General features: G+C 47.6%; 1 protein-coding gene across 2 annotated transcripts in view; it reads left to right on the forward strand.

Moving 5' to 3' along the window:
- The window catches only part of NR3C1 (nuclear receptor subfamily 3 group C member 1), a 57,294-nt gene extending 30,617 nt beyond the window's left edge, over positions 1-26,677 (forward strand). For both annotated transcript variants that reach the window (XM_074551939.1, XM_074551940.1), the window contains exons 3-9: positions 6,216-6,379; positions 10,165-10,281; positions 13,865-14,143; positions 16,680-16,824; positions 22,060-22,190; positions 24,995-25,152; positions 26,009-26,677. In XM_074551939.1, the coding sequence (XP_074408040.1) occupies positions 6,216-6,379; positions 10,165-10,281; positions 13,865-14,143; positions 16,680-16,824; positions 22,060-22,190; positions 24,995-25,152; positions 26,009-26,161 (1,147 nt within the window). In that variant the 3' untranslated portion in view covers positions 26,162-26,677. The remainder of the gene's footprint in view (positions 1-6,215; positions 6,380-10,164; positions 10,282-13,864; positions 14,144-16,679; positions 16,825-22,059; positions 22,191-24,994; positions 25,153-26,008) is intronic.
- Positions 26,678-27,602: the final 925 nt, after the last annotated feature.

Here is a 27,602-nt window from a genome sequence, read left to right on the forward strand (position 1 = left end):
AGAAGAAGCCAATGGTTCAGGTTCTCAGCAAAATGCCTTTCTGGAATTATTTCCAATTGGCAAACACACTTCTGTTTTAATAGTCATGACAAGTCTAGTGTCAACAGTCCTGGATTGAAATGTCTTCCTGCTTGAACTCAAAACTACTTCCCTGCCTAAGAGGATATAAAAATAATTAATAGTTTCTCTAGTTAATGAAGAAATAAATAAACAATTCAAAAAATGTAATCAGGCAGTGTCCACAGCCTAGTGTTTACATTGTTCTCATTGCTGGAAGATAAGGAGGAGACCCAGATGGCAATGACATTGAAAATGGTTTCTTTACTCTTAGTTTGGTGATACCGCTTACACCAATAAGTAACTTGCTTTTAGGAATCCATTCCCAGTGGTTGGTTCAGTTGAGCTGCAGAGCCAGGGTGTGTGGTGGGCCGTGTTTTGGTGTCTGGGGGTGTGAGCAGTGACCTCCTGTTTGACAGAATGTGGTGCAGGCTGGCTGTCGCTGTCACACACTGGTGAAAATGGGCGCAGGCTGTAGGCTGGAGATGGTAATTTGTGTTCCTGGAGGTGTTCCCCTGCCATTGCCCCACTAGAGTTGTCTTCCATAGGGTCAGAGAAGCGTGAGATGGTTTGGGTTGGGAGGGATCTTGAGGATCAACCTGTCCCACCCCTGTGTGTCTGTGTGTCCATGTGTCCACGTCCGTGTGTCCCTGGGTGTCTATGTCCGTGTCCCCCTGTCTGTGTGTCCGTGTCTCCCTGTCCATGTGTCCATGTGTCCATGTCCATGTCTCTCTGTCCATGTGTCCGTGTGTCCCTTCTGTGTGTCCCTGTCCGTGTCCCCCATCCATGTGTCTGTGTGTCCATGTCTGTGTGTCCTTGTCATGTCTGTGTATCCCTATCCATGTGTCCCTGTTTGTGTGTCCCTGTCTGTGTGTCCCTGTCTGTGTCCCCCTGTCCATGTGTCTGTGTGTCCGTGTCCGTGTGTCCTTGTCATGTCTGTGTATCCCTGTCCATGTATCCCTGTTTGTGTGTCCCTGTCTGTGTCCCCCTGTCCATGTGTCTATGTGTCTGTGTGTCCGTGTCCGTGTGTCCTTGTCATGTCTGTGTGTCCCTGTCTGTGTATCCCTGTCCATGTCCCCCTGTCTGTGTGTCCGTGTGTCCCTGTCCATGTCCACGTCCGTGTGTCCCTGTCTGTGTATCCCTGTCCATGTCCCCCTGTCTGTGTGTCCGTGTGTCCCTGTCCATGTCCCCGTCTGTGTGTCCGTGTGTCCCTGTCCATGTCCCCGCCTGTGTGTCCGTGTGTCCCGCTGCCCGGGCTGTGTGTGTCCATCCCCCCCAGGACAGGAGCCCTCCCCGGCCGTTGCCACGCCCGCCTGCTGCAGGTGACCCTTGAGCCGGGGTTGAAGTCCCTGGTGAATGATTAACCCTGGAATGGCTTTAATTAAACACCTCGATTTCTGCACAGCTCGTTACTGGGGCGCCATCTTCGTTAAGCCTTTCCATTTTCCCGCTGCATTAAAATTTCCTATTTCACCCCCTTCATTAAGGTCTCCCATTTTGCCCCCATATGTTCCATTGAGTGGAAATGATAAACACATCTATGCAAATAAATAAAATCAGATTGTATATGAATAGTTTCTGATATATACATGGGAATGTACTAAGTTTAGTGCCCCATACCAATGCCATGCATCCCATAATGAAATTTAATCTAAGTTTTTACAGATTTGGAATGGTGAAAATTGGGAGGTTTTTTCCTCTCTCGTCTATGCTGCTTGATTTTTTCTTTTATCTAGATAGGACTTGTAGTTTATTAGGGTTTGTTGAGTTGAAAGTAGTTGTTTCTGTAAATACTGAAAGGTGTTCCATTATTATATTATCTCAGGGTGTAATTTCCCAGCCTTACCTCTTCCTTAGGAAGCGGTCATTTGCCTTTTGCTGTGTATAGCTGTGTAGGTGAGGGATTTATACTGAATGTGGCTCCTATAATTGTATAGGTGATTTATACTGAATGTGGCTGCTATGACTGTATAGGTGAGGGATTTACACAGAATGTGGCTCCTATACCTGTACAGGTGAGGGATTTGCACAGAATGTGGCTGCTATACCTGCACAGGTGAGGGATTTACACTGAATGTGGTTCCTATAATTGTATAGGTGATTTATACTGAATGTGGCTGCTATAAGTGTATAGGTGAGGGATTTATACTGAATGTGGCTGCTGTGACTGTATAGGTGAGAGGTTTATACTGAATGTGGCTCCTGTACCTGTACAGGTGAGGGATTTACACTGAATGTGGCTGCTATACCTGCACAGGTGAGGGATTTGCACAGAATGTGGCTGCTATAACTGTACAGGTGAGGGATTTACACTGGATGTGGCTGCTATACCTGTACAGGTGAGGGATTTACACTGAATGTGGCTCCTATACCTGTACAGTGAGGGATTTACACTGAATGTGACTGCTATGACTGTATAGGTGAGAGGTTTACACTGAATGTGGCTGCTGTGAGTGTACAGGTTAGGGATTTGCACAGAATGTGGCTGCTGTACCTGTACAGGTGAGGGATTTACACTGAATGTGGCTGCTATAACTGTACAGGTGAGGGATTTACACTGGATGTGGCTCCTGTACCTGTACAGGTGAGGGATTTGCACAGAATGTGGCTGCTATACCTGTACAGGTAAGGGATTTGCACAGAATGTGGCTCCTATACCTGCACAGGTGAGAGGTTTACACTGAATGTGGCTCCTATACCTGTACAGTGAGGGATTTGCACAGAATGTGGCTGCTATGACTGTACAGGTGAGGGATTTGCACAGAATGTGGCTGCTATAACTGTACAGGTGAGGGATTTGCACAGAATGTGGCTGCTATAACTGTACAGGTGAGGAATTTGCACAGAATGTGGCTGCTATACCTGCACAGGTGAGGGATTTACACTGAATGTGGCTCCTATACCTGTACAGTGAGGGATTTGCACAGAATGTGGCTGCTGTGAGTGTACAGGTGAGGGATTTGCACAGAATGTGGCTCGTGCAGAGCCCTGCAGTCCCTCTGGTGCTGTTCACCAGCAGGGCTGGCTGGCAGCTCTCCACACAGTCAGTAAATATTGCCCTTATCTGATATAGCCAGGCTGGGAAGATATGCCTGCAGCCCGGATTAGATTGCTGGCTACTGCTGTATTAATCAATGTAATCATTTATTTTTAGTTTTAGAAGTCATATCATCTGTTTTCTTTCTCATATTACATTTTCTGTGGGGCTGGTACAGAAAATGAGCCCTGTTTAAAAATTAAAGGTGGCTGAAAAGTTTCAGTGGAATATGTTTGGCACTGTCATGGTTTCCCTGACAGCTGATGAATGTTTCCTTAAAAATGCTTTTGTCAGAAGTGTGAGAGGTATAAAGAGTTTTATTTTTGTATCTAAATTAGCTGTCTTCAAAACTATACATAGAAAGATGTTTCCATCTTTTTAATAATTTTAATGAAGCGAAGTTCTCAAGTGCTATATTCCTTATTTAAACTCATAGCTCCTAGCCTGTACTTCAGTGTTTAATCTGAGATATTTATTATTAGAAAAGGAGCTATTTGGCCTAAACTTTTAGAGAAAATAAGGCAGTGACTGCTGCTTGTAGAAGTGGTATTGCTTGGTTTTGAGGGAAGTGTTGGGGTTTTTATGTGGGGCTTTTTTTGCATATGACAGTCTAAAAGTAGAGAAACAAATTTCTTTTTCCAAACGTATCAGTAAGCTGGGGAGAGAAGAAAAAAAAAAAAAGAAAGAAGAAAGTAATATGTGCATCACATGAAAGGAAGCAAAGCTTTGAGGTCAGAATTGCTTGTCTGATGGTCAGACAGGAAAGCTGTGAGAGAGCAGAGAACCAAGGGTGGCTCTCAAGCCTGAGGGTCTCCCCTTGTGTCTGGGCTCCTCCTGGGATCCCCTGCAGCAGCAGAGCAGGGACAGAGGTGGATCCTCAGCTGCCATCCCAGGATGTGTGAGCTCCTGCAGCCCCACGAGCTGCAGCTCTGTGCTCAGAACTGGTGCGTGGAGCTGGTGGGACTGGCTTGGCTTTCATGCTGCCGTGGCTCCAGTGCTGCAGCGTGCATTGTGCAGCCAGAGGGGTTTATCGGAGCTCTTTGAAAGAAGATCCATTAATGGGAAGAGCCAGGAAAGCCGTGCCATGGGTGATGAGCAGGATGCAGTCCCTCGGTGAGCCCTCTCCAGCTGACAGACACGGTGTGGGGGCTGGCAGCCTCGTGGCAGAGCCACGCAGGAGAAGTGTTGAGCATTCCAGAGATGCTTCTGAGCGCAGAGCAGCGATGTGACAGATTTGAGTTCTTTTCCAAGTTCTGGAGAGAAGTATTCTTCCCTTTGGGAAAAGAGGGGCCTTTTGCTTCCCTTTTTCCTCAGGTTTGACTCATTCTCCTCCATTCCTGCTGCCAGCCTTTGCTGCTGAGGGCTCTGCACCACCCTTGTTCTGCTCTTGCTCTGCTCTCCCCTTCCCACTGCTCTTGCAGCACCTTGAAGCTGTTGCTGTGCTCCTGTCTGGTGTTTTCTCTTCTGCTCAGCCTCTCTGCTCTGCTTCTCTGCTCTCCCCAGCTCAGGCTCTGCTTTTAGGGGCTTTGCACATCCTTAGGTCTTTGCCTGCCTGTGCTGTCTCATTTTTTCCCCCCAACACAAGTAATTTTCACTTCTCTCTGCCTTCTGGTTCCATTTCTGTCAAAGTGAGAACTTCATTGACACATTTATTGTGGTTTGACTTTGATCCCTCTGTGTTTGAGTGGGAGGATCCTGCTCCTTGTCTCTTGATTGCCTCAATCCATCCCTGTAGGAAAGGACAAGCACAATGGCAATGTCCTTTGGACCCCTGGATGGGCCATTTCTGGGGATGGGACATGTGGACCAATGCAAAAGCAGAGCTCCCAGGTGTTGGAATGTCTTCATTTGGGATGGAATTTTAGGGTTTGCGTGAGCGTGTTGGAGCTGTGGTTTTTTTTAAATGTGTGACCAAATCTAGTCAGACTTCCTTGAGGAGGGGAAAAGGAATTTTCCATGCAAAAGCCATCCCACATACAAATGCTAAACCCACATCAGGGAACGTGGATGGTCTGGAGAGTTTCCAAGGCGAGGCACCAAAACCTTAAATAAAAGTGTCATTTTTCTAGCTTCATCTGGAGAGTGCCTGGAACCCCGGTGAACAGGATTTTCTGTGAAAATCAGTTTCAAGTGAAGCAGGCAGTATAGAAATCATGTTTTAGGCGTTTCAGACGTAGTTGGGAATCACAGAATGGCTGGGATTGGAGATCATCCAGTCCAACCTCCTGCCCAGGCAGGGTCACCCTGAGCAGGGGACACAGGAGCGGGCCTGGCTGGGTTTGGGATGTGCCAGAGAGGGACATTCCCTGAACTCCTGGTGTTCCAGCGCCTGCCACCTCCATGCAAGGAAGTTCTTCCTCGTGTGGAGCGGATGAACACAACAGCTGGGCCTTTCCAGGGCTGTGGGGCAGTGCCTGGATGGTCTGTAGGAGTAGGGTTGGTCTGTAGGAGTGCCATGCAGCTCTTCAGAGCAGAGAAAATAAGCCACCATGAGAGCAGCCCCTGAGCCCTGGCCCAGCACTGCTGGGTCAGCCCTGAGGATTAGGAGCAGCTCCAAGGTGATTAGGATGGATTGTTTGTTGTTCAAAGAGGGATTTGGGTTTTTTCCTTAACAAACCAATCCTTCATTTGTAGCTGGGCTGGGTGTTTACATCCAGATCGTGAAACGAGGGATATTTCTCACTCTACTCCTGAGCTGCTGAGGTGAAACCATCACTTGTTACTGTGAATATTTGTTGCTATACGGCCCAATTTGCACAGCTCCTTGCATAACAGCATCCCAGTGGAGCAGCCGGTGGTGCTGCTGGGAGGGAGCCCTTGTGCAGACTGCAGGGAATGTGGCAGTAATGGAAACAATATGGAGTAAGAGCGTGTTTAAAGAGTCAATTTTAAAGGCTGGGATAATTGTGCAAGAAACTTGGCTTCAGAAACGTGTAAGGGAAGGAATCTTGATGCAGCCAAATAGGCCGTGAAAAATCCATACAGCTTTTCTGGGGTTTTACAGAAGTCCTTGTTTAACTGTTTCTGGTGCTCTCCGTGTGCAGAGCTGCCCCACCAAGCTGTTCCTGGCAGCTGTGCTCGCCTCCATCCCAATTAAAGGAGTTTCTCTGCTTTGTTTCAGCCCTGGAATGAGGTCAGATGTAAGCTCTTCTCCATCCACAACCTCAGCAACCACGGGACCACCTCCCAAGCTCTGCCTGGTGTGCTCCGACGAGGCCTCGGGGTGCCACTACGGGGTCCTGACGTGTGGCAGCTGCAAAGTCTTCTTCAAAAGGGCAGTGGAAGGTAGGACCTCCTCATCAATACGAGATCCCCACACACATCATCCATTTTCAAACCCAGCATCCATGGCTTTGCCAGAGTCCTGCTGAACAGCCCACCCATTAGATCACTGATCTTGTCATGGTAAATCACATTGATAATGGTGCATTATCCAAAGCATGGATTCCATTCACATTGGTAAAATGCTCCCATTCACTCCGTGTAAAAGAATTTATTGTTGTTTTGGCTTTTGTCTCTTTCATGTTCTTTCACTGTTGTTTTTGTTTATTTGTCCCGGTTTTATACAGATATTTGTCTGTGTGGAATAGATTCGTAAAGTTTGTGATTTTTCAATTTATGGTTAGTTGGTTTGTGTAGAAAGCTTACATGGAACTTGGTAAATGTGTTGTATGTGAGGTTGTTGTAGTTTTCCTGTAAACAACGTTGGTTGAATTGCATCCATGTCCCTGGGTGTTACTTGCAGGGACACGGGGTACCAGGGGCGTGTGTGGGATTGGATCACTGAGATTTCTGTCCAGTTGTGATTAGAGAAAACCATTCTGGAAAACAGAGATGATGGAAAACTAATGTGAATGAGGGTTGTGTGGATTTTGGGTGCGTCAGTAGCCATTTGTGAGGGACCAGGTTGTACCTCAAGATCTGACTGTGCTTCAGTATCACGTGCAGAAAAACTGGAGCATATTCCCAGTGTTTCTGGGAAAATGGTGATTCCTCAGGTCTGAGAACATCATTCGTTCTGGCCCTCAGGGTTTCCTGTCTTGTGCCTGCCTCGTGCAGCCCTCTCTGAAGCAGGCTCTTTCTGCTGACATTTGTGCAGCTGGGGTCACTGGAGGAGAGGGAAGGCTCTCTACAAAGACAGCCACCATCAGCCCTCAGCAGCAGCGCTTCCCCCAGTTCTGGCTCACAGGTGCCCTGGGGAGCTCCATGGAAGGGACAGCAAAGTCAAGTTCGTGTGGTGGTTTCTGCTGGTCACAAAGGGCTGTTGGCTCTGTGGCAGCTGAGGTATAACAAGGCAGCATGAGCTCAAGTGCAAGGCAAATCATCATCTGTACCTTTGATTAAAACATGGTCACCAGAGATCCCTCAGAAGACAGTTTGTGAGGCAGCGGGACACGTGCCATAGCCATGGGTTTGCCTGTTCTCGAGCTTAAATAAATCACAAAAGTATTGATACAGGAAGGAATCACCCCAGTGATTCCTTTTGGGTTTGACACACAATAAATCAGCTGTCTTGGTATTAAAAATGTAAGCAGGCTTGTGGCAATAGTTCCTCAAGGCTCACCTCTGCCTGCATTTTGACTGTGCCACAAATTATCCCACTTCTCACAGAATCCCAGAACCATTAAGGTTGCAAAAGACCTCCAGGTTCATCAAGTGGAGCCTTTGATGGATCACCACCGAGTCAGCTGGGCCACAGCACCAAGGGCTGAGCACCCTAAACCCTTCCATTCCATGACATGGATGTTTGCAGTACTGTTCCAGGATCCGTTAGTCCTAGTCCTCACTTTAAGGAACAAATAATTCGGTTTTGTCTTTTATAGGCATTTTTCTTATTAGGAACACATGTAAAAAGAATTTGTTTCTGCAATATCCTTTTTATTAGTGGCTGCCAGGCACCTGTTAGTGCTCAGATCAAGCTGACTCTGCACACTCATTATCCGGCCTTCAGCCAAAGCCCTTTTTTCCACCTTTGCCTCCAGGCCTGTGTACTGGGACAGAAATAGTCAGAGAAACTGGAAGTGTCAGTGTCTAGAAGTCAGTATAAAGTGCATTTTTTCAGCAAAGAGTAGAACCAGAGGAGAAGAGGCAGGGTGAAGGTGGGACAGCAGCTGTTGATTTATGTGCAGTTCTTCAGGCACACAGGTCTTTCTCCAGGAGCCCAGGCTGGCCAGAGACAGCTTTTTGTAGTTCTGATTGTGGTGTTTCAGAGCCCAGAGCCCTCGTGGCTGAGTTTGTCCAGCCCAAGCCCTGCTCAGCTCCCAGCCCTTCACCCAGTGTGCCAACCTGGATCCTCCCAGCTCCTCACACCTCCCTCCTGCTCTGCTCCAGATCAGCCTCTTCGTCAGCACTTTCCACTCCATCTTCCAGAGTCCTGTGTCTGCAATTCCCAACCTTTTTTAGGCTGCTGTGCTCAAATGGGCCCAGAGCTGTTGGTGCCACAGTGCGTGAGAGCCCCGGTGCCAATGGGGCTGTGGGCAGCACGGGCATGGGATTGGGATTGGGGATGGGGATGGGATTGGCCAGCCTCTGAAAAATGCCCCTTTGTGCCCCAGATCCCCCTGGAAACTCCTGCCTTGGCTCACTCCAGGTTTTATTTGTGGAGTGCCTGGATTTGAGCAGCAGAGAGAGCTGGAGCACATTCCACAGCCCTGGGCAGGAGGAGGATGTGGAGCACCAACTTCCCTTCATTCTCCCCCAGAATGGTCATGGGACCAGAGGCTTTGGTGTAACATAATACAAAGAAATCGTGTAGCATGGTCCTAGGAAAGGCAAGAATGGGTGATCAGTAAATACAAGAAACCAAGCACTTGTGGAGAGGAAGCTCTTTGTTGGGAATAGAGTGGAGCAGCTCAGGAGCAGCCTCACCTGAGTGCCTGTGTTGATGTGTGGAACTGTGGTCTCACCAGACAGGAGGGACAGGGAGCTGCTGTTGTCTCTGCTGCTCTGCAGTGCTGCCACTGGGGCATCAGTTCATGTTCCGTGTGTGTTTCTGTGTGTTAGGATGCTAATGGCAACAGAATGGTGAGTGGAGGATCTGTTGTCTGCATTAATCAAACACAAAGCTGGCACAAGGGTCAGGAAGGCTCCTCTTCCCTGAGTGGAAGAGGTGGGGCAGTCATTCAGAAAAACATTCCTTGGAATATCAGCTTGAGACGCTTCACAGGAGAAGTTTGGCCAAAGCCATAGGAATGAACTCTGCATGCCCATAATTTTCACAGCTGACTTGTAAGAAATTCCTTCTCCAAGCTGTTTTCCTGTGAGAAAACTCTTGGACTCTGTTGTTAATAATTCAGCGTTTGGAAAATCTGTTTGTTTCTCACAATGTTGTACTGTCAGTACTTTGCAATACAGAGTAAAAGCGCAGGCTGCAGCTTTCTGCCCTCTGGAAAAACATGCTCCTTGACCCCTGTCTGGGAGAAGGATCTATTCTTTGGTAATACCTTTCCCTAAATAAGTTGCATTCAGACATTCATTCACTCACATAAGTCATATAATTAAGAATAGATACTTCTGTTGCCCTTTTCTAAGCAGCTAAGCAATACAGTTATTTTAATTTATGTACTTCAACTTGTCGTGTTTTCAGGGCCAGTTTTGCTCTGAATCTATGAATCCATAAAAATGTCAGAGAGTTTGGTTTGCCCAGGTCAGGCTGTAAGTTCCAGGAAGCTTTCACGACTGTCCAGCTGATGAAGCTGTGTCTGTGCTCTGTAGAAACGTTTACAAGTGTTTTCTCAGACTGTGTTTGTGCTCATTATTTATGTCTCTTGTCAAACTATTTAGAGAAATGGGAAACCTGCTGGAGAAGGCGGCTTTGGTAAATGCAAGGGGAAATAGTTTTAAAAATAGAAGTTGCCTGGTGTTAACAAATAGAAAATAATGTTTTTACCTAAATGTATTGACTTTGGGATCTAAACATGAGCAATGGCTTTGGATATGTGAAATCAGTGGGTACTGATGTTTTTTCAAGGCAAGCAGTGCAGCAAGGCAGGGTTTGCTGTGCTCCTTGCTGTCACTGGGGCAGGGTGTGTGCGTGGGAGCTGATGTTTGTCTGTCTGTGTCCGTGGCAGGGCAGCACAACTACCTGTGTGCCGGCAGGAACGACTGCATCATCGACAAGATCCGCAGGAAGAACTGCCCCGCGTGCCGCTACCGCAAGTGTCTGCAGGCGGGCATGAACCTGGAAGGTAACACCCTTGCTGCTGGGGAAATGCTGGGGAAATGCTGGGGAACTGCTGGGGGCAGTTTCAGTCCGTGCAGCATTCTCTGGGCAGTGTACGGAGACACAGCAGGGCTTGTGCTGCCCCTTCTCCTGTCTGGGCTCACCTGCTGGCCCTGTGTGTCAGCACAAATGAGGCACGCACACAAACAGGGGCTGCTCTCCATCCCTCTCAGCGCCTACGTCTCGTGGCTTTTTCATGCAATGTGGGACAGCAGAACTCCAGGAGAGCACCTGGAGGGAGGGGTGACACCTGAGGGAGGGTGTGCTGGCTGAGTGACCTGGCTCTGAGACCATGGACGGGGATTACATCTTCCAGCTTAGGAAAATTGAAATACTTCTGTTCATGCTGTGGATACTTCTTAAATATCCGACAAAATCTCTCTGGAAAGTGTTGGTTAAACATTTTAACATACCACCACATCATTGTTCTCTGCTGAGTCCTGAATGACTCCTGAGAATCTGAAGGCCACATCAACCAGAGATTTAGCAGCACTTGTAAAATGGCATAAAGCACTTTTATTAGTGTCAGCTTCATTTTATGTTTGCTATTTTTCCCTGAGCAGCAGAGATTAACGCAGCACTTACTGGTGCAGTTATCCTGGTGGTGTGTGTGTGATCAGAATTGTCAGATAAAATAAAAATGTCAAAGCTGTATTTGTCAGCTCCAAGGATGAACAGAATTTCATTTCAGTCAGTGCTAACATCCTTGGTGAGGTGTAAGTGATAAGTTAAGGAGATCAGTGAAGCACAGACTGGTGCCTGTGGTGGCACATCCTTGCCTCCCTCAGGGGGACACTGCACCACTTCTCCTGGCTGGGGAGAGGGAAACTTTTATGGCTGAGAGGGAAAAGGAGTCTGGAAACTCAGGAGCACAAAATGGAAGAACCCAGAGTAGTGTGAAAGAGTGGAAAACACCCTGAAAACAAGGATTTTTGGGACAGATCTGAACAGATGGAGAAGTGGTCATGCAGAAAAGCAAACTGGGAGGCAGCATGAAGTGCAGAAGAGACGAAAATCCAGTTTATCTTGCCTATTTTAGGGTCACAGTTTAGGAATGACTGATGTTCAAAAGAGAATTAAATTTGCATGTTTTTTAGACAGTAATTTCTTTTCAAAAAGTCCCCAGCTGCATCCCCAGTGCATGAACAATGGTTGTAGCAAACCGGTGAATGTCAGAAGAGACCCCAGTGTCCAGCCCATCAGTCCTCGGGCCCCTTGCACTCTCCTGGCTTCCTGCTGGACTTCTTCCAGCAGCCTGCCCTGGTTTGGGTTCCTCTCAGTTTCTGGTGCCTGCCGTGGATCTCACTGTTAGGTATAGGGGAGAAAATGAATTTATATTTAAATTAATTAATTAATTCATTCTATCATGCAGTATTTTAATTGACCCATTAAAAGTGGCTCTTTCTAGTCACTTGATAATTTTCTATTAGTGTTTTTTATAATAAAATCATTAAGGTTGGAAAAGACCTCAGGTCCATCAGTCATCCTTTTGGCCCTGCATATCATCCTTTTCTGGAACTTTCTTTTTTCTATTGCATGTTTTTGGGGCGTAGGGGACTGGAAAAACATCAGACTGTCAGGCTGCAGGTACCAGAGATTTACAGAGCACAAAGATGATATTTTGTACTCCAGCCTTTATTTCCTTGAGTTCTCATTTCCGCTCCCACCGTTAATTGGTGTTCCTTGGCACCCTCTCCCTTTGTGATGTGCTGGAAGAAAAGATTTATTGTTAAGTTTTATGCCTGTAAAAAAACGGTCTCATAATTTTTTTGGCTTTTCATGCTGCATTTTACAGTTAAACTTGGCAATTAATTAGTTTTTTCTGCAGTCTTGGCTTGGAATTTATTTCAGTTTTCTGAGGAATTTATATTTTTTTCCAGTTCTTTGCCCTGCAGCGGGCTGGTTCTGGCTGCCCGTGGCCCTGGGGTGGTGGCAGGTCCCTCGCCCACCTGGCTCAGGTGCTGGGGCCATCTGCCCCCAGGCAGGGAGGAGGAAGCCTCTGCAGGAGCCTGGGGCTTGGGGGGTTTGTTTGTTTTGAACAGAAAATCTTGGATGCTTTTCTCTCCATGCTGAGTTTATCCGTGGGGGTTATCTCCTGTAAGGTGCCCTAAGGAGCTGGCTTGAAATTAGTGGTCGTCTTATTATTGAAAATTATTGGGAAGAAATACATTATCTCAGCCTTCTTTTTCTTTTTTCTTTTTTTTTTTTTTTTGTGAGGTACAGCTATATATCTAAGTCAGGACTGGTAACAGCCTGATAAAAATTCTTGCATAATAGTTTGTCTTATCAGATCTGTTTATTTTGATTATAATTTTATCAGGCTTTCTGGGCTGGAAATACTCCATCCAGGTGTCTGCAGGAAGCTGAAGGCATGTGCTTCTAAATTTAAGTCAAAGCAGTTCATTTGCTCTTCAGAACACGGATAAAGGGGCAAAAAAAAAGCCAGAATATGAAAGGATTTTGAAGCAGCCATTTCAAAATTGAGACGAGAATAACAAGAAGCTCTTTGCTCCAAGGAAACAACTCTTGCTATTCCCTCATGGCAGGCTTGGCACATGTGGCCAGTCTACAAAACTTTGGGAAAATGCAGTTTGTGCAAGGTCTGTGGAGGATTCCTTGTCGTTGGCAGTTGGGTTCTGGAGGCTCTGCTGCAGCCGAGGTGGGAGCAGCTCCAGGAGGGGGATCTGGGGCTGCCTTGGTGCCTTTTGGGGGTTCTGAACAGCTCAGGAGGGACTTGGAATGCACACCCACGTTACCTGGTGCTTTTGTGGGCTGCAGATCTATCTCGGGAGTTGCAGAGCAGAAATGATGATGAGCTGAGGCACCCAGGGCAGGGGCTGGGCTGGTCTGGGCTCTGTTAAACAGCGAGTGCCTTCCGTGTGGCCGCCTGCATCCAGCAGAGCCAGAGCCAAGCAGGAGACTCCATTAGGGACAAGATGCTAATAAAATTGTTGCTCCAACTTTTTGTAGTTTACAGTTAACATCTCTGTGTGATGTTTTATTTATTTGGCGAATGAGTTTTATGGTTTAATTACGCAGCAGTGATTTATATGCAAGAGAGCTGGCAAGAGAAAAAGCTCCTCCTGCCCAGCATTTTAGAAAAAGAAACATTTTCCCTGGCTCAAAAGATCCAGTAACTTCTTACCCATTAAATATTTTTTTTTCCTTTCTTTTGCCTAGTTTCTAAGTTTGCTATTTAAAGGAACTTTAAAAGTGTGCAGTCCTGCAGATATTTCCAGTGGTGGCATTGAGCCTTGTATTTTAGGGTCAACCTTGCATGTTAGGGTCAACCTCGTAAGGTACCTGCAGACATAACTGGACATTTTGAGGCATTGGCATAAATGTGACTTTTGTTAAAATGTAAGGTATTATTTTCCCTGGGAGTTTGCTTGGAATGAGTGTGAAATTCCTGACTCTGCAAAGTGATGCCGTGCGGGTTCCGCTGCCCTGCTGCCAGCTGTGTGGGGAGGAGAGCAGCGTCTCCTCTGCTGTGTTTATCTCTGCATGGCCGTTTCCAGCCCTCACCTGTGCCTTGCCTCCCTTTGCAGCCCGCAAGACCAAGAAGAAGATCAAGGGGCTGCAGCAGGGCGGCGCGGCGGGCGCGCGCGAGGCCCCGGAGGCGGCCGGCAGCAAGAGCATCGTGCCCGCCTCGCTGCCCCAGCTCACGCCCACCCTGGTGTCCCTGCTCGAGGTCATCGAGCCCGAGGTGCTCTACTCAGGCTACGACAGCTCCCTGCCCGACTCCAGCTGGAGGATCCTCTCCACGCTCAACATGCTGGGCGGCCGCCAGGTGGTCGCTGCGGTCAAGTGGGCGAAGGCGATCCCAGGTGAGGCACAGGGAGTGAATGCTGCCTGCTCAGCCCAAACCTGCCTTCCTGGCTTCCTGTCCAACCCAAACCTGCCTTCCTGGCCTCCTGTTCAATCTAAACCTGCCTTCCTGGCTTCCTGTCCAACCTGAACCTGCCTTTCTGCCCTCAAAGATGTGCATGTGAACTGTTGGTAGTATCGGGGCTTCTTCACGGCTCAGGTGCTTCCGGAGCAGAAAAGCGGAAAAAATTGCAGATGCAAACATTTATTTACCACAAATTAGGTTAATTTATTTGAACACCTTAAATATTGAAATTCTTATTTAAATGGATATTTGTTGTAAAAGTATTACAGAGAACTGTTTGTATTAGCTCTGTCTCCACCTCAGATTAACAGAATGGCAGAATGCTTTGGGTTGGAAGGACCTTAAAGCTCACCCAGTGCCATGGCAGGGACACCTTTCCCTGTCCCAGGCTGCTCCAAGCCTTTCCAGCCTGGCCTTGGGCACTGCCAGGGATCCAGGGGCAGCCACAGCTGCTCTGCACACTAAATTATGTTTTGAATACTTTTAGCTCTGAGGTTCTCTTGACTTCTGCAGCCCAACATCACTGTGCTGGCTCATTGGCTCTGCGTTCATGGGCGGGTCTTTCCTGACTCCCCATCCCTGTCCAGCTCCAGGGTGGAAGTCAAGGTGTTATTTTCTCTCCAGCTGTGCTCAAACTGAGTCCTACTTGGGCAAAGAGGGAGTTTTGCTGCTGTTCTGGCTCCCACCTAAAGATGCAGTGACACACAGAAGTGATGTCAGATCTCAGCCGTGGATATGGCACGTGGCATGTGTCTTGGAGAGGCCAGGGCCAAAGGGATCTGAAGGTGTTTGTTCCTACAGAACAAAGCCCAGTGTTTATCTCCCTCCCCCCCGTCAGTGCTCTTCACTACCTGTTCTCAAAATCCCTGGCAAAAACACCTCCATGACGCATAGGTTGCCCAAAAATAACATCACAGAACAGGTCTGCCAAAAAAAAAAGAAAAAAGCCTGATAATGAGATTTATGAGTCATAACTGTGTCTCTTTGAGCAGGGGAAATAAATTAACAGTGGGAAAGAAAGGCTGGAAAACTCACATACATCTGTGTCCAGCAGAGATGTGAGTGGAGAGTTGTGTGGGGTCTGGTGGACAAGGTGGGGCCGGTTGGGCTCAGTGATCCTGGGGGACTTCTCCAGCCTCAGTGATTGTGGCATTCTGTGTCAGGGCTGTTTGCTGGGGCACTTGTGCTGAATTAGCTCAGTCTGCTCCAGGAGAGGCTCACATGCACACACTTCCTTCTGGGACAGGTTTTTGGGAGACCATCTGGTATTCCCAGGTCCAGATTTAGATTCCATTTTATAAAACACTTCTCTGTTCATCATCTCTGCTGAGCAGAGATGTTTGTAATTAGCCAAGCCCTTCAGGTTAGGGCTTATGCTCTCAATGAAAATGCCAATCTTCTCTTTAATAGCTACATTAATAGCAACTATTCTTATCATTTTTATCTCTTTTCTTTTGTTTGCTGAGGTGGTTCCTCGTGAGTGTTTAATTTGTATATCCTGCTCCCGTTGTAGCCCATCAGCCATGCTGACAGCACGCCAGCATTCCTTGCCAAACCCTTTAGCTGGGATTTCAAAATAACCTTTTCCTGGGGAGGGTTTGAGCACACATTTCAAGGTTTGACCCAGAAAGACTGGAGTCACTTTGAATCCCTTTCTTTGTAATGTGGAGGCAGAAGCTGGTCATTGCTGGTGGCTCCAGAGCCAGGGGCTGTGTTTGGACCCACCAAGTTAGTTCCACGTTCATCCACTGGCTCCGTCTGTTGGCACAGCTTCAGGAAGCAGCTCTTCAGATGTTATGAGCTCTTTAGATGTCAGATGCTTAATAAAAATAGATAAAATCAACTTGTATTCAGGCTCTAATAATGGCTCCGTATGGCACGATGGTTTCTTGGTAAGTGTAGGCTGGATCTGATATGAGCTGGTGCTGCAGATCCAAGGCTGGTGGCATTTTCAGACTCTTTGAGGAACCAGTTGCCAGGTTTTACTCATTTCCTCCCTCTTCAGTTGGCTCTGTTCATGCTACATGTGAGATTAGAAGCAGTTCATGCTGGTAACTAGTGCAGTGCTTATTTTGTAGGTTCAGTGTACAATCGCTGTTGAATAAGAACAACATTTGATATTAAATCATTTATTGTCTAGCAGGCTGCTCTTGTGAAAAGGAGCTAACCCTGTTATTTTTGGAAGGCAGCCCAGTGAATTACAGTGTGTGTGAACTATAATTGTTGCCTTTGTGATGTATCTGACTGACCATCAGCTCCAGATAACCACACACATATCTACTGTGATTTTTTTTAATATTACATCTCTTTTACTCCCTGCAGTACCTGTGCACTGATAACACAGTTAACTGATAGCAGCAGTTGTGCTGCTCACAACCCTGCTCCTTTTCCAAGCCATGCAACTTTTTTGTCCTTTGTTGCCTTTTTGCAGCTGACACCCTGATTCCCCCCCTCCGTTTGTATTTGCCCAGGTTTCCGAAATTTGCACCTGGATGACCAAATGACCCTTCTGCAGTACTCCTGGATGTTCCTGATGGCTTTTGCTCTGGGCTGGAGATCCTACAAGCAGTCCAATGGCAACCTGCTGTGCTTTGCTCCAGACCTGATCATTAACGAGTGAGTGGGAGCTGGGTGTGCTGGGCTGGGTGGGGGCTGCTCGGTGCTCACAGACACCCCCAGCACCTCTCCTTCCCCCTGGTGTGCTCCAGCAGCTCGCTCTGCATTTCCCACTAAGTCAAACGGAAGGTAATTGTGATATTAAGTGTATTTATATCCAGAAGTTTTTGTGGGAGGTGTTTGTGCTTTAACGTTCCATATTGTGACTGTTCCTGCACCATTCACTAGAATCATTCATTTTATCAGAGCCAACACAGTCACAGCTAAAAATATGCCTGGGGTGGAGAGAAAAGTTTGGCAAATTGCATAATGTTCTGTCTGTTTAGTGTATCAAAGTGGCAATATGGCCCTTGGAGTTTGCCAGAGTGAAACATTTCTGTCTGGTCTGATGGAATTAGGGCTCACAAGACAAGGTTAAAGATGGAACAACCTGCCTGATTTATATTTTCTTGTTGAACTGTGTTGTCGACTTTCAAGCAAAGCTGAATTTGGTGGAATGTTTGAAAATATATTTTCTTGCACCACACATCGTTTTCCTTGTGCTTTTCCAGGCTTGTGTTGTGCAGTAATTGTGTGCTGTGGAAGAGGGGAAGAGGGAATTTGAGATTGTTGAGGTGGTTGGATCTTGTTCATGTGTCTCTTTTCTGGTTTTGATATGGAGGCAATACTTTTAGCCTGCTTTGGCACAGATTAATATTTTTGATCCTATTTCACTTCAAAATCCCAAATATTTTCTGTGTTTTAAAAAAATACAATAATTGTTACATTTTCTGTAGAATCAGCGATTTATACTTCATGTTTATTTATTCCCTTGCTTTTTTATTGTAAATATTTATCCAGGCTTTTATAAACTGTAATCATTGCCTCATAATAATATTTTTTTTTAAAAATCTGAGGAAGAGATGGCAGGTGAGGGCCCATCTGTGTCCTTGTGTTTATTAAAGTGCTAAGAATGTGTCCCTGGAGTGGAATAGTCTCTATATGGTGGAATTGAAATAATTGATGTTGTCACTAAGTGCAATAACATCTAATTTGCTGTAAGCCAGAGGTCTCCTGCTGTTTTATCAGTGGGTCAGAACCACAGAGCTTCACTGCTAGGTGTTGGAACTCTTGAAAACCCCCAGAAACGAAAGGGTAATTCTGTTCCAGCAAACAGCAATTCCCAGATTCCTTTCAGCTACAGTTTGGTGAATCGTAGATCAGAGTGACATTTGTTTTCAATAAAACACTGAGCTGCCTGAGAGCGCTGCAGCTCCTTCCAGAGAGCTACAGGTTCTCCATAAAACTCTCTGGTCGTAACTTTTTATGTCCCATCCCTCAATAAAACAGAGCCACCTCGGGTGGAACCTGACAGACACCAAGGAGACCTCGTGGGCAGGCAGACGGAATTAAATCCCTTGGGTTGGGTTTGTGCCCACGTGGGGAGCTGAGCTGAGGGCTGGGGACACTGCCGTGGCTGCAGAGAGGGGCAGCTGCTCCTGCCTAATTCCCTTGGGCTTTTACAGGGGTTTAGAAACCATTTATTCTGTTCCTGGGCTTTCAGGACTTACCCTCTTGTTCGGTAGAGTTCAGTGTCTTCAGCTTCACAAAGGGAAACTCCAAGACTTGATGGTTCAGTTGGACATAACTGCACTCATTGATTGATTTCTGTATGGGATTAATTAGACTTTCTTTAGCCTCATGTATCTGCTTAGCATCAGTCCTTCATGCATTACCCTGGTGCCCTGTCCAGGGTGTTCCTGTGTATTTACTGCTACTTACATGGAGCAGCAACATCCAGTAGCTCAGAGTGTGTGGTAGGAAAGAGGATTAAATTATCTTCTTATGTTTTAAACTGGCATATTAGTCATTTGCTCAGTCTTCTCCTAAAAATTTAATATTTATTGAATATTCCACTTTTATGTCTGTACTCCTATAATTTATTTATTTTTTTATGGAGGTATGTCTATACTAGCTGGCAATTTTATATATGCTATACGTGTTTTTATACACATACACATGAAACTTGATTCAAGCTGTTGAAAAGTTTGGCAGCTGAATAAATCTTAGGCTTTAGGCCATTATTTAGTACTTGGAAAGGGTTTAAACCTGTGATTTTGCAGTATTGTATAACTGTTTCCCCAGTTTGTGATTGAAAACATGCCCTGCTGGAGCTGGCACTGCTTCTGTCTCAGCTTTCGTCCTCTGGGTATGTCACAGGGTGCCCAAAATTACAGTGAGCACAGTGGCAGAGCACAGCGGTGTTCTTCGAGTAGCAGATGCCATTTAATTGCTGTCCAGCTGGAGACACAAGTTCCTGGAAGTCCTGGGCCCCAGGATTTGTCTCTGGGGCCGTGCTCGTCACTGCAGCTCCTTGCTGGGGGAGCGAGGTCATGCGTTTGTGCTGCTGCTCTCGTGTGCCACGCAGGGTGGCTGTGCTGCGGCCCGGGAGCAGCCAAACAACAAGTGAGGTCACTTTTGTAAGCAGTGCTTTGGCAGCTCCCTTTTTTCCCCAAGATTTTTCCCCAGCATTCTTTTGTAACTCCTTCTGTGGAGTCGGTGCCATCTGGTTTTCAGAACAGCAGCATCTTGTTTGCTGGGCTTTGGTGCTGTGCAGTTTTGCTGAGGAAACTCAGAGCAGTGCAAAATCCCTGCCGTGCTTCCCTCGCCCACGTGCCCACTGCTGTGCCCACTGCTGTGCCCATTGCTGTGTCCATCCCCTGTACATTCCCTGTGTCCATTTCCGTGTCCATCCCCTTGTGTCCATCTCCATGCCCATTCCCGTGTCCATCCCCATGTCCATCCCTCTGCCCATCCCCGTGCCCATCCCTGTGCCTATTCCTGTGCCATTACTGTGCCCATTGCTTTGTCCATCCCCTTGTGTCCATCCCCGTGTCCATTCCCCTGTGTCCATCCCCTGTACATTCCCTGTGTCCATTGCTGTGTCCATCCCCTTGTCCATCCCCATGTCCATCCCTCTGTACATCCCCGTGTCCATTCCCCTGTGTCCATCCCTCTGTCCATCCCCATGTCCATCCCCCTGTCCATCCCCGTTCCCCATTCTGCCAGGCCTGGGCTGGGCACAGGGGTGGGCATTGAGGGTGCAAGGGGGGTTCAGCTGGAGCAGCGTGCTCAGTGGTGGTGCCCAGGGAAGGGAGGTGGGTGCTGTCCTCCCCAGCTCTGTGCCTGCTCCATGAGCTGAGTGCAGCACCCTGGGAAGGGTTCCCTGCTCGGGGTGGGACCTGTGGGGCTGGTGAGTGCCCTGGGCAGGGAGGGCAGGTGGCATCTGAGCAGGCAGAGCCCTGGGCCCTGCCCTTGTCCCAAGTGTGTCCCCAGGACAGCTCCCCGTGCCAGCTGAGATCATCTGATGTGCCCTGGCCAGGATGGGGCTGGCTGGGAGCTGTTCCCAGAGCTGTGCCAGCGCTGGGACCTGGGACAGGCTGGTGAATCACCTCCTTGTGCTCTGTCAGTGGGCACGGGGCAGAGCCTGGCTGGGCACAGGGGCCGTGGCTGTTCCCGTGCTCTGGGAGCTGCAGCTTGTGCAGCCTTGGCCCTGCCCAAAGCTCTGTGCCTTCCTCTGCATCCTCAGCCTCCTGCTTGGGCCTGCATTCCCAGCAGGCAGAAACAAACAACAGGCTGACCCCTTTCATAATGTTTATTTTAACCTTCTGCCCAGAAGTGGACACAGTTTTACATGAGGAAAGCTGCTGAGCCCTGGCAGAGAATGGGTTTAAATTACTCAATGTGAAGTGTGTGAGATGCCCTTTGGTACAGCCCCGCGGGGCCAGGGCAGCGTTTGCCACCCGGCCAAGTGTGGCTCTGTGCCAGGTGCCCTGAGAAATGCCCAGAGCCCAGCAGGGCCTGGCTCCTGTGTCCTGCAGCATCCCTTGTGTGCTCTGCTGCTCCTTGGAGCCCGAGCTGGGGCCGGGGTGCCCGGGCTGCCCTCAGTGCCCACAGCTGCAGCTGCAGGGTGGGCCAGTGCCACACGTGGCCCAGCTCCGTGGGGAAGGGATTGTCCAACAGCTGCATGTGGAAATGCTGGGGTTTTACCCTACTGCTTCATCTGCTTTGATGCAGTTTCAGTAGTTTGTGTTTCTGTCTTTCCAAAGCCATCAGCATCCCCCTGGGTTTCGCATCTTGAGAATGGGCAAACCCTGTTCTCACTCAGGAGATTGTGAGGGAACATTGTATAATCCTCCCGAAGGTCTGAGGGAGAGAGAATGGAAGAGTGATCAGCTTTGGAGGAATTGTTGTTTCATAACCAAATCTTACTCGTAACTCCCACAGGGATCCCATTTTGGCTCTGTGTAGATTATAATGCTGTATAGGTGACACCAAGGAAAGGTAACAAAAAATGAGGTGCTGGCATCACTGCAGAGAGATTGTGTACTCATTGCATGGAGTTATTTTGCTTTTCTTTTTCTCTATGAAAGAAAGCCCATGGAAAATCATAAATCTGTCTTACACTGTTCAGAATTAGTCTGTTCTTCATTTCCCACTCAAAACTAATTCTGCAATATTCACAGTAACCAGCGGTAAGAGCACAGATAAGCAAGATTGTTGTGTCAGATGAGGTATTAGATAAAAGCAGTTCCTGTCTTGATGCAAGGCTTCATTGAAATAGGAAAACAAAATACAAAAACATAATGTTTGTTATTCTGATTCCAAGATTTGCCTTTGCTTGTCAACATGATTTTCCATTTATGGTTAGAAACAAGTTTATTACAGTACAGAGATAATGAAGTTTAATTGCAGTGCTGGTCATTGCTTCAGGAACACAGATGGGCACAAGTATAAAGTCACTTTGAAAATGGAGGAGTTACAGGAAGATACTCCTAAATACATAAACATGCATTAAATTAGGTGCACATTTCAAAGGCATTGAAAGAATTAGAGAAATCCCAGCTCCAGTGTGGCACTCCATCGTGTTTCCTTGGGAACGTGAGAGGGGAGCTCGGACTGAGCTTGATTTCTGTGCCCCGTTGGTGCTGGGGCTGCTGCGAGCAGAGCTTGCTGCTGGGTCCCTGGTGCACACGGGCTCCCTTTGTGAGGGCCCTGGGTGTCACAGGGCTCCTCCTGCCCTCAGGCCAGCGCTGCTCTGTGCCACCAGGGCAGCCACCTCAGGGACACCCTGGGAACGGAGCCGCCTTGCTGTGCCCTGGCTCACGCACAGCTCCTCATGTGCAGCGTGGCAAACCAGAGCAGAGCGTGCAGGTAGCCAGACATTGCCCTGACTGCTGTGCTTTTATTCCTCAGGCAGAGGATGAATCTCCCGTGTATGTATGAACAATGCAAACACATGCTCATGGTGGCCCGAGAGCTGTCCCGCCTGCAAGTCTCCTACGAGGAGTATCTCTGCATGAAGACCTTGCTTCTCCTCTCTACAAGTAGGTGAACAGCTCAATACCAAGCTTTTTGCTTCTGCACAAGTATGTGGTGGGTTTGCAGTAGGTATTGTGAGATAGGTTTGTACAGTGTGCTACATGCTGGTTTTATCTTTAGGTAGGGTGTGCTGGAGTTAAACAAGTCACAGCTTAGTAAGTTCTATCTGTACTGCATGGAAGTTCAAAGGGCAGTGGCAAAAATAGTGCTTTTAGAATATACAGAAATAAACTAACCTAATATATCTGATTATGTGTAAATACCTTTCACAGTGCTGTTTTTGCCCTCTGTTGATATCAGTGGTAGCCAGTGACTTTGTTCTCCCCTGCCCCGTGGGGCTGCAGCTCCCTGAGGGTCTGAGCTCAGCCCAGGCTCAGTGAAATCCAGGGACTCACAGGGCAAGGAGAGAGAGAAAGAGAGAGTGTGAGTGGGTGTGAGTGTGCTGGGGTGGCTGTGAGTGTGTGTGTGAGTTTGTGTGTGTGAGTGTGCTGGGGTGGCTGTGAGCCGGGCACCCCGCTCCAGCACAGCCTCTGTGTCCTGGGAAATCCCATCCCATCCCATCCCATCCCATCCCATCCCATCCCATCCCATCCCATCCCATCCCATCCCATCCCATCCCATCCCATCCCATCCCATCCCATCCCACACTCCAGGATCCCCAGGGAGCTGCTCAGGCAGGGGCTGACGTGTTCGTGCCCCTGCCTGGCACGAGGGCTTTGCTTCAGAGCAGTGACAGAGGTGCCAACAGGTTTGAAAGGCAGCAGCAGAGCAAGTGAAGATTTGTCAACAGACCTTGGTACTTGTGCATCATCCTCATCAGCTGCCTTGGCTTGGAAGGGATGTGAAATGTGATGAAAAGTAAATATTGTTAAGTTTATTATGCTGAAGGTGTAAGCATTCCTTATCTTTAATGTTTCCAGTGAATAATAGCATTGATTCTCATACAAAAGGAGAATTTGTTCACCTTGGGTTTTTTCTGGGTAGGAGCAGGAGGGTTGGGAGCCCCAGCACTGCTCCCATGTCAGGGCAGGGTGGTGGCTGTGGCAGTGTGAGGGTGCCATGGCCAGTTCCCCAGTGCCCCACCAGCCTGGCAGTGCCCAGCCCTGCCTCGCTGCCAAGCCCAGAACTGCACAAGGGCTCTTTTCAGAGGAGACTTTGAGCCTCTCATGGCCGTGGGCTTTGTAGGAACTTAAAACTTCCCTGAAACTGCAGATTTCAAACAGTTCCTGTTTGATTCTGAAATCTCTCCCAAAAATTCCTCAAGTGTTTCGGGTGTGGTGTAGGCCAGCTTTCCTCCCAGGAGCTGGAAATTTCCACAGAGAAATTTCCATGGCAGGAGTGGTGAGGAGGCAGCACTGGCAGGGCTGAGCCCCTCCAGCAGCAGGGATGGGCACGGCTGGCACTGCCCAGAGGCCTCTGCTCTCCATTTCCAGTGGGAGACAATTTATCTTCATTGTGCCAAGCACATACATTGTGTGAGTGGTACATCAGGGAGCTTCTGCAATTGAATAGCTGAGATTTCTATAGCTCTTTAATCCACAACTTGACAATCTGAATTTGTTTATTGTGTTTCTGTGTTAAGTTTTCCAAGAGAAGAGAAGAGGAGGAGGAGTAAAACAGGAATCCCACACAGGTCTAGACTTGTAGCTCACACACAGACGTAGCTCAGAGACCTTTTCCACGTGAAATATTGAAACAGTTGACAGGTTTCATCTCCTGTGTAGGCAAGACAGACAAGAGACTTCATTCCAGAATCGCTCAGATGCTGACAGTGCAGGGCAGGTTGGGTTTCCTAAGGAAGGCAATGTGCTCTCTGTCCTGCTCTCCTGTTTTTGGTCACATTTGTCTCAGCTCTTTCTCTTCTCTTTCACTCCCCTGAGGTGATCAGAGGCCTCAGGGGAAGCACCTTGAGGACCTCTGGAGTCCCCGTGCTCCATCAGTGCAGGCTGGCCTGTGAAGGACCATCCCCACAGGAGGAGAAAGGCACGGGGATTCAGCTGGGTTTGAGTGCCCAGGCTCTGATTTCTGTCCCAGCTCCTCGCCTGCCCAGCCCTGCCCCAAACAAGCTCTGTCCATGCCCAGTTTCCCGTGGCTGGTGCAGGGTTTGTTGTCCACTCTGTCGCTGCCTTGCCTCGTTACTTGATCCATGTCAGGAGGCTCGGGACCAGATGATCTTTCAACATCCTTTCCAGGCCAAGCCATCCTGTGATCCTGCCCTTGCTCTTCCCAGGGCACACAGAATTTTTAAGGAACCTTCCTAATATCACATTTCTGCAGGGCTGGAGAGCACAGGAGCTCCAGCCCTGGTCCTTCTCCATCAGGGGCTTCCAGGGCTGGGTGTTGTTGCCTCCATGGTCCCGTTCCCCTCCTGCTGTTTTTGGTGGAATACCTTTGGAGGTTGTTTTTTATTTTGCAGCAGGCCTGTGCTTTGTGTTCAGCTGGCTGCTGTCCCACCCTGCTCTCTCCTTGTCTCTCTGCTGTCATTTCAGTCAGCCCAAGTCCTTTTCCTTTTGCTCATTTTTATAGAATCAGAATGGTTTGGGTTGGAAGGTACCTTAAAGCTCATCTTATTCCATCCTGGCCTTAAAACTTCCAAGGATCCGGGAGCAGCTACAGCTTCTCTGTGCCAGGGCCTGCCCACCCTCACAGGGAAGAATTCCCTATTTTACCCTAAATTTCCCCTCTTGCTCCTTGTGCTGTCACTCCAGCTCCTGATGAAGGTTCCCTCTCTGTGTAACTAATGTAAGAGAGCTTAAACCATGTGGCAGCTCAGTTTGGCAGTGTGGTAAAGGTGGTGTCCATGTTGCAGTTCCCAAGGAGGGCCTGAAGAGCCAGTCCCTGTTTGAGGAGATCCGCATGACGTACATCAAGGAGCTGGGCAAGGCCATCGTCAAGAGGGAAGGGAACTCCAGCCAGAACTGGCAGCGATTTTATCAACTGACTAAACTGCTGGACTCTATGCATGATGTAAGTCCTGACAGGAATGCTGCAGGCATTCCAGAGAAATACGTTTGGGGCGGGGACAGCGAGCTCCTCCAGCTCTTTTTATTTAAAGGGATGAATATCGGGGAGGAGGAGGAGGAGGAGGAGGAGGTCATGCTCCTCTGCTGTCTCACGAAGGGCAAATTGAGAGCCTTGAACGTGGTCCTCTCAGGCTGCCTCTGCAGTGCAATCCACAGCAATTAATTGTATAATTAATCTCATTTTCAGTCTCTGCCGTTTTTAAAAATCTCATTGCTTTAAAAAGGAGGAGCTCAGGAGCTGTAACTGACTTTGCAGTAGAAGCAGAAATGTGGCATTTAAAAGCAATCTTATCTCAGAGCCCAAGAAGTTAGGAGTTTATGGAATAGTTTGAAATTCTATTAAAACAATGCCTCAGCAGTATGTGTGGTGTTAGCAATGATCTAATTTTGAAGGAATGTCCAATTCAGACCGTCTCCTTTGGCAGTTTAATTCTAATTACACATGTAGCACAAAGCAGTGTTTAAGACAAGGGTAACTTTGAGACCTCAAAATTACCGCTTTTTTTTCTTGTAACTGTACCAAGCACCTGGAAAGATCTCATTTAGCTTATCCATGTGTGTGTTATTTGTCTGCTGGAATGGGAATTGGTACCAGATCTCCTCAGCGTTTGTAAAGCCTTGCACAGTCTGTTTGGCTGGTTTATATCAGAGTGCCACGGACAATAATTAATGAACTAAATGAGGATTCCTGTGCACATCTTGCCTGAGCCCCATCCCGTGGGCAGGAGCTGGGGAGGAGGGAGGTGGATGTTCTCTGAGCGTCTTCATCTGCAAGTAATTCTTTGTCTTGTCACTCGTAGGTGGTTGAAAATCTTCTGAGCTTTTGCTTCCAGACATTTTTGGATAAATCCATGAGTATTGAGTTCCCAGAAATGTTGGCAGAAATCATCAGCAATCAGATACCAAAATATTCCAATGGAAATATCAAGAAGCTCTTGTTTCATCAGAAGTGACTGCCTTAACACAAAGGGTTGCCTTAAGAAACCGTCACACGATAGCTTTGTTTTGTAAAGAGAAAACCTACAGAACTTGTTCCTTTTGTCCTCGCAGGTGTTTCTTTTGTAATTATGCACTACATGTGGTTTACAGAGGGCCAAGAGTTAGGCTGGAGAAGCAGCGGATTTCTCGCGTTGGGGAAAGGATTGGGGAGAAAGGAAAGGAAAGGAAATCGTGGTTTTGGCAGAAATTTTCTCTCTCCCCTCGTGCACCATCCCTGGATGCATCAAACCACCAGTGACAAGCTCTGAGGCTGTTACAAACATTCTGCTAATTAATTAATTAATTGCTGCAGTTGGCTGGAGACAATTTTTTAGGCTTTTTTTTTTTTATTTTAGTAAAGTGTTTTGGATTTTTTTTTTAAAGTTAAGGTAGTATTTTGGTTTATGCATGTAACCTGAAGAAAGTTTACAAGTGTATATCAGAAAAGGGAAGTTGTGCCTTTTATAGCTATTACTGTCTGGTTTTAGCAATTTCCTTTAACTTTATATACCGTGAACTCGGCTTGTTCATTTTTTCTTACATAATTTTTTTGTAATACTTCAAGATGCCTATTGTACAGCTGGTTTTTTAAGGTGGGGCAGCTCGTAGCTTTCCTAAATGACCTCTAGACAGTAAATACTCAAGTAGATTCATGTGAAACTGGGTTGGGCTTTTCTAACCTAATGCTTTCAACCGGCAAAGTGGCCATAAAAATTGGGTTTTTTTCTAAGGGCCCGGGTGGGTGGGAGAACACTCTCAAATCTCATTTCAGTAGATCCAGATGAAACAAATCCTTTTGGTACATTGCAAAAGCGTTGGATATGCAGATTCATAGAAAATTAACCCAGTCCTAACTGGATGTAAATGAGCAGGTTATTTTATATATTGAAAAAAAAGAAGCCTGATTTTTTGCATAAGATGCAACAGCCATAACACAAAGAGTCACGGGCTGCATTGATGCCAAGAAGATCAGTCCTGACTGCCCATCAGGAAATTTTCAGGAAAATATGCATAGCTTCAGAAAAGTTTACTTCTGTGTGGAGAAACTCCGTTTTCTATACACGTAAAGCTGCCATCACACAAGAATTTCTGGAGCCCCAGGGACAGGGGAGGACCGAGCGCTCCCAGCGGCTGGGGCTGCTCTCCTGTAGGGTTCAGGATCCTCCTCTCCGGGGACTTGTCCACGCAGCTGGGATGGATCTCACCTGGTTAGAGACCCAGTTCCACATCTCCACCCTCCACTGACTGCTCCATCCTCTTTCCTGGAGAGCAGGAGAGCTCCGCTACTGAGTTCGTGGTCTTAGAGTTGTCCGTCAAACTTTGTCTTTGTAAGGCTGCAGCCCTTCACATTGAATTCCTGGCGTGCCATAAATTCCCATAGGCCTTGTGGATTTCTCCTTGTTGCCATTGATGAGG

Source organism: Zonotrichia albicollis, chromosome 15 (genome assembly GCF_047830755.1).
Source record: "Zonotrichia albicollis isolate bZonAlb1 chromosome 15, bZonAlb1.hap1, whole genome shotgun sequence".
Taxonomy (NCBI): Eukaryota; Metazoa; Chordata; class Aves; order Passeriformes; family Passerellidae; genus Zonotrichia; species Zonotrichia albicollis.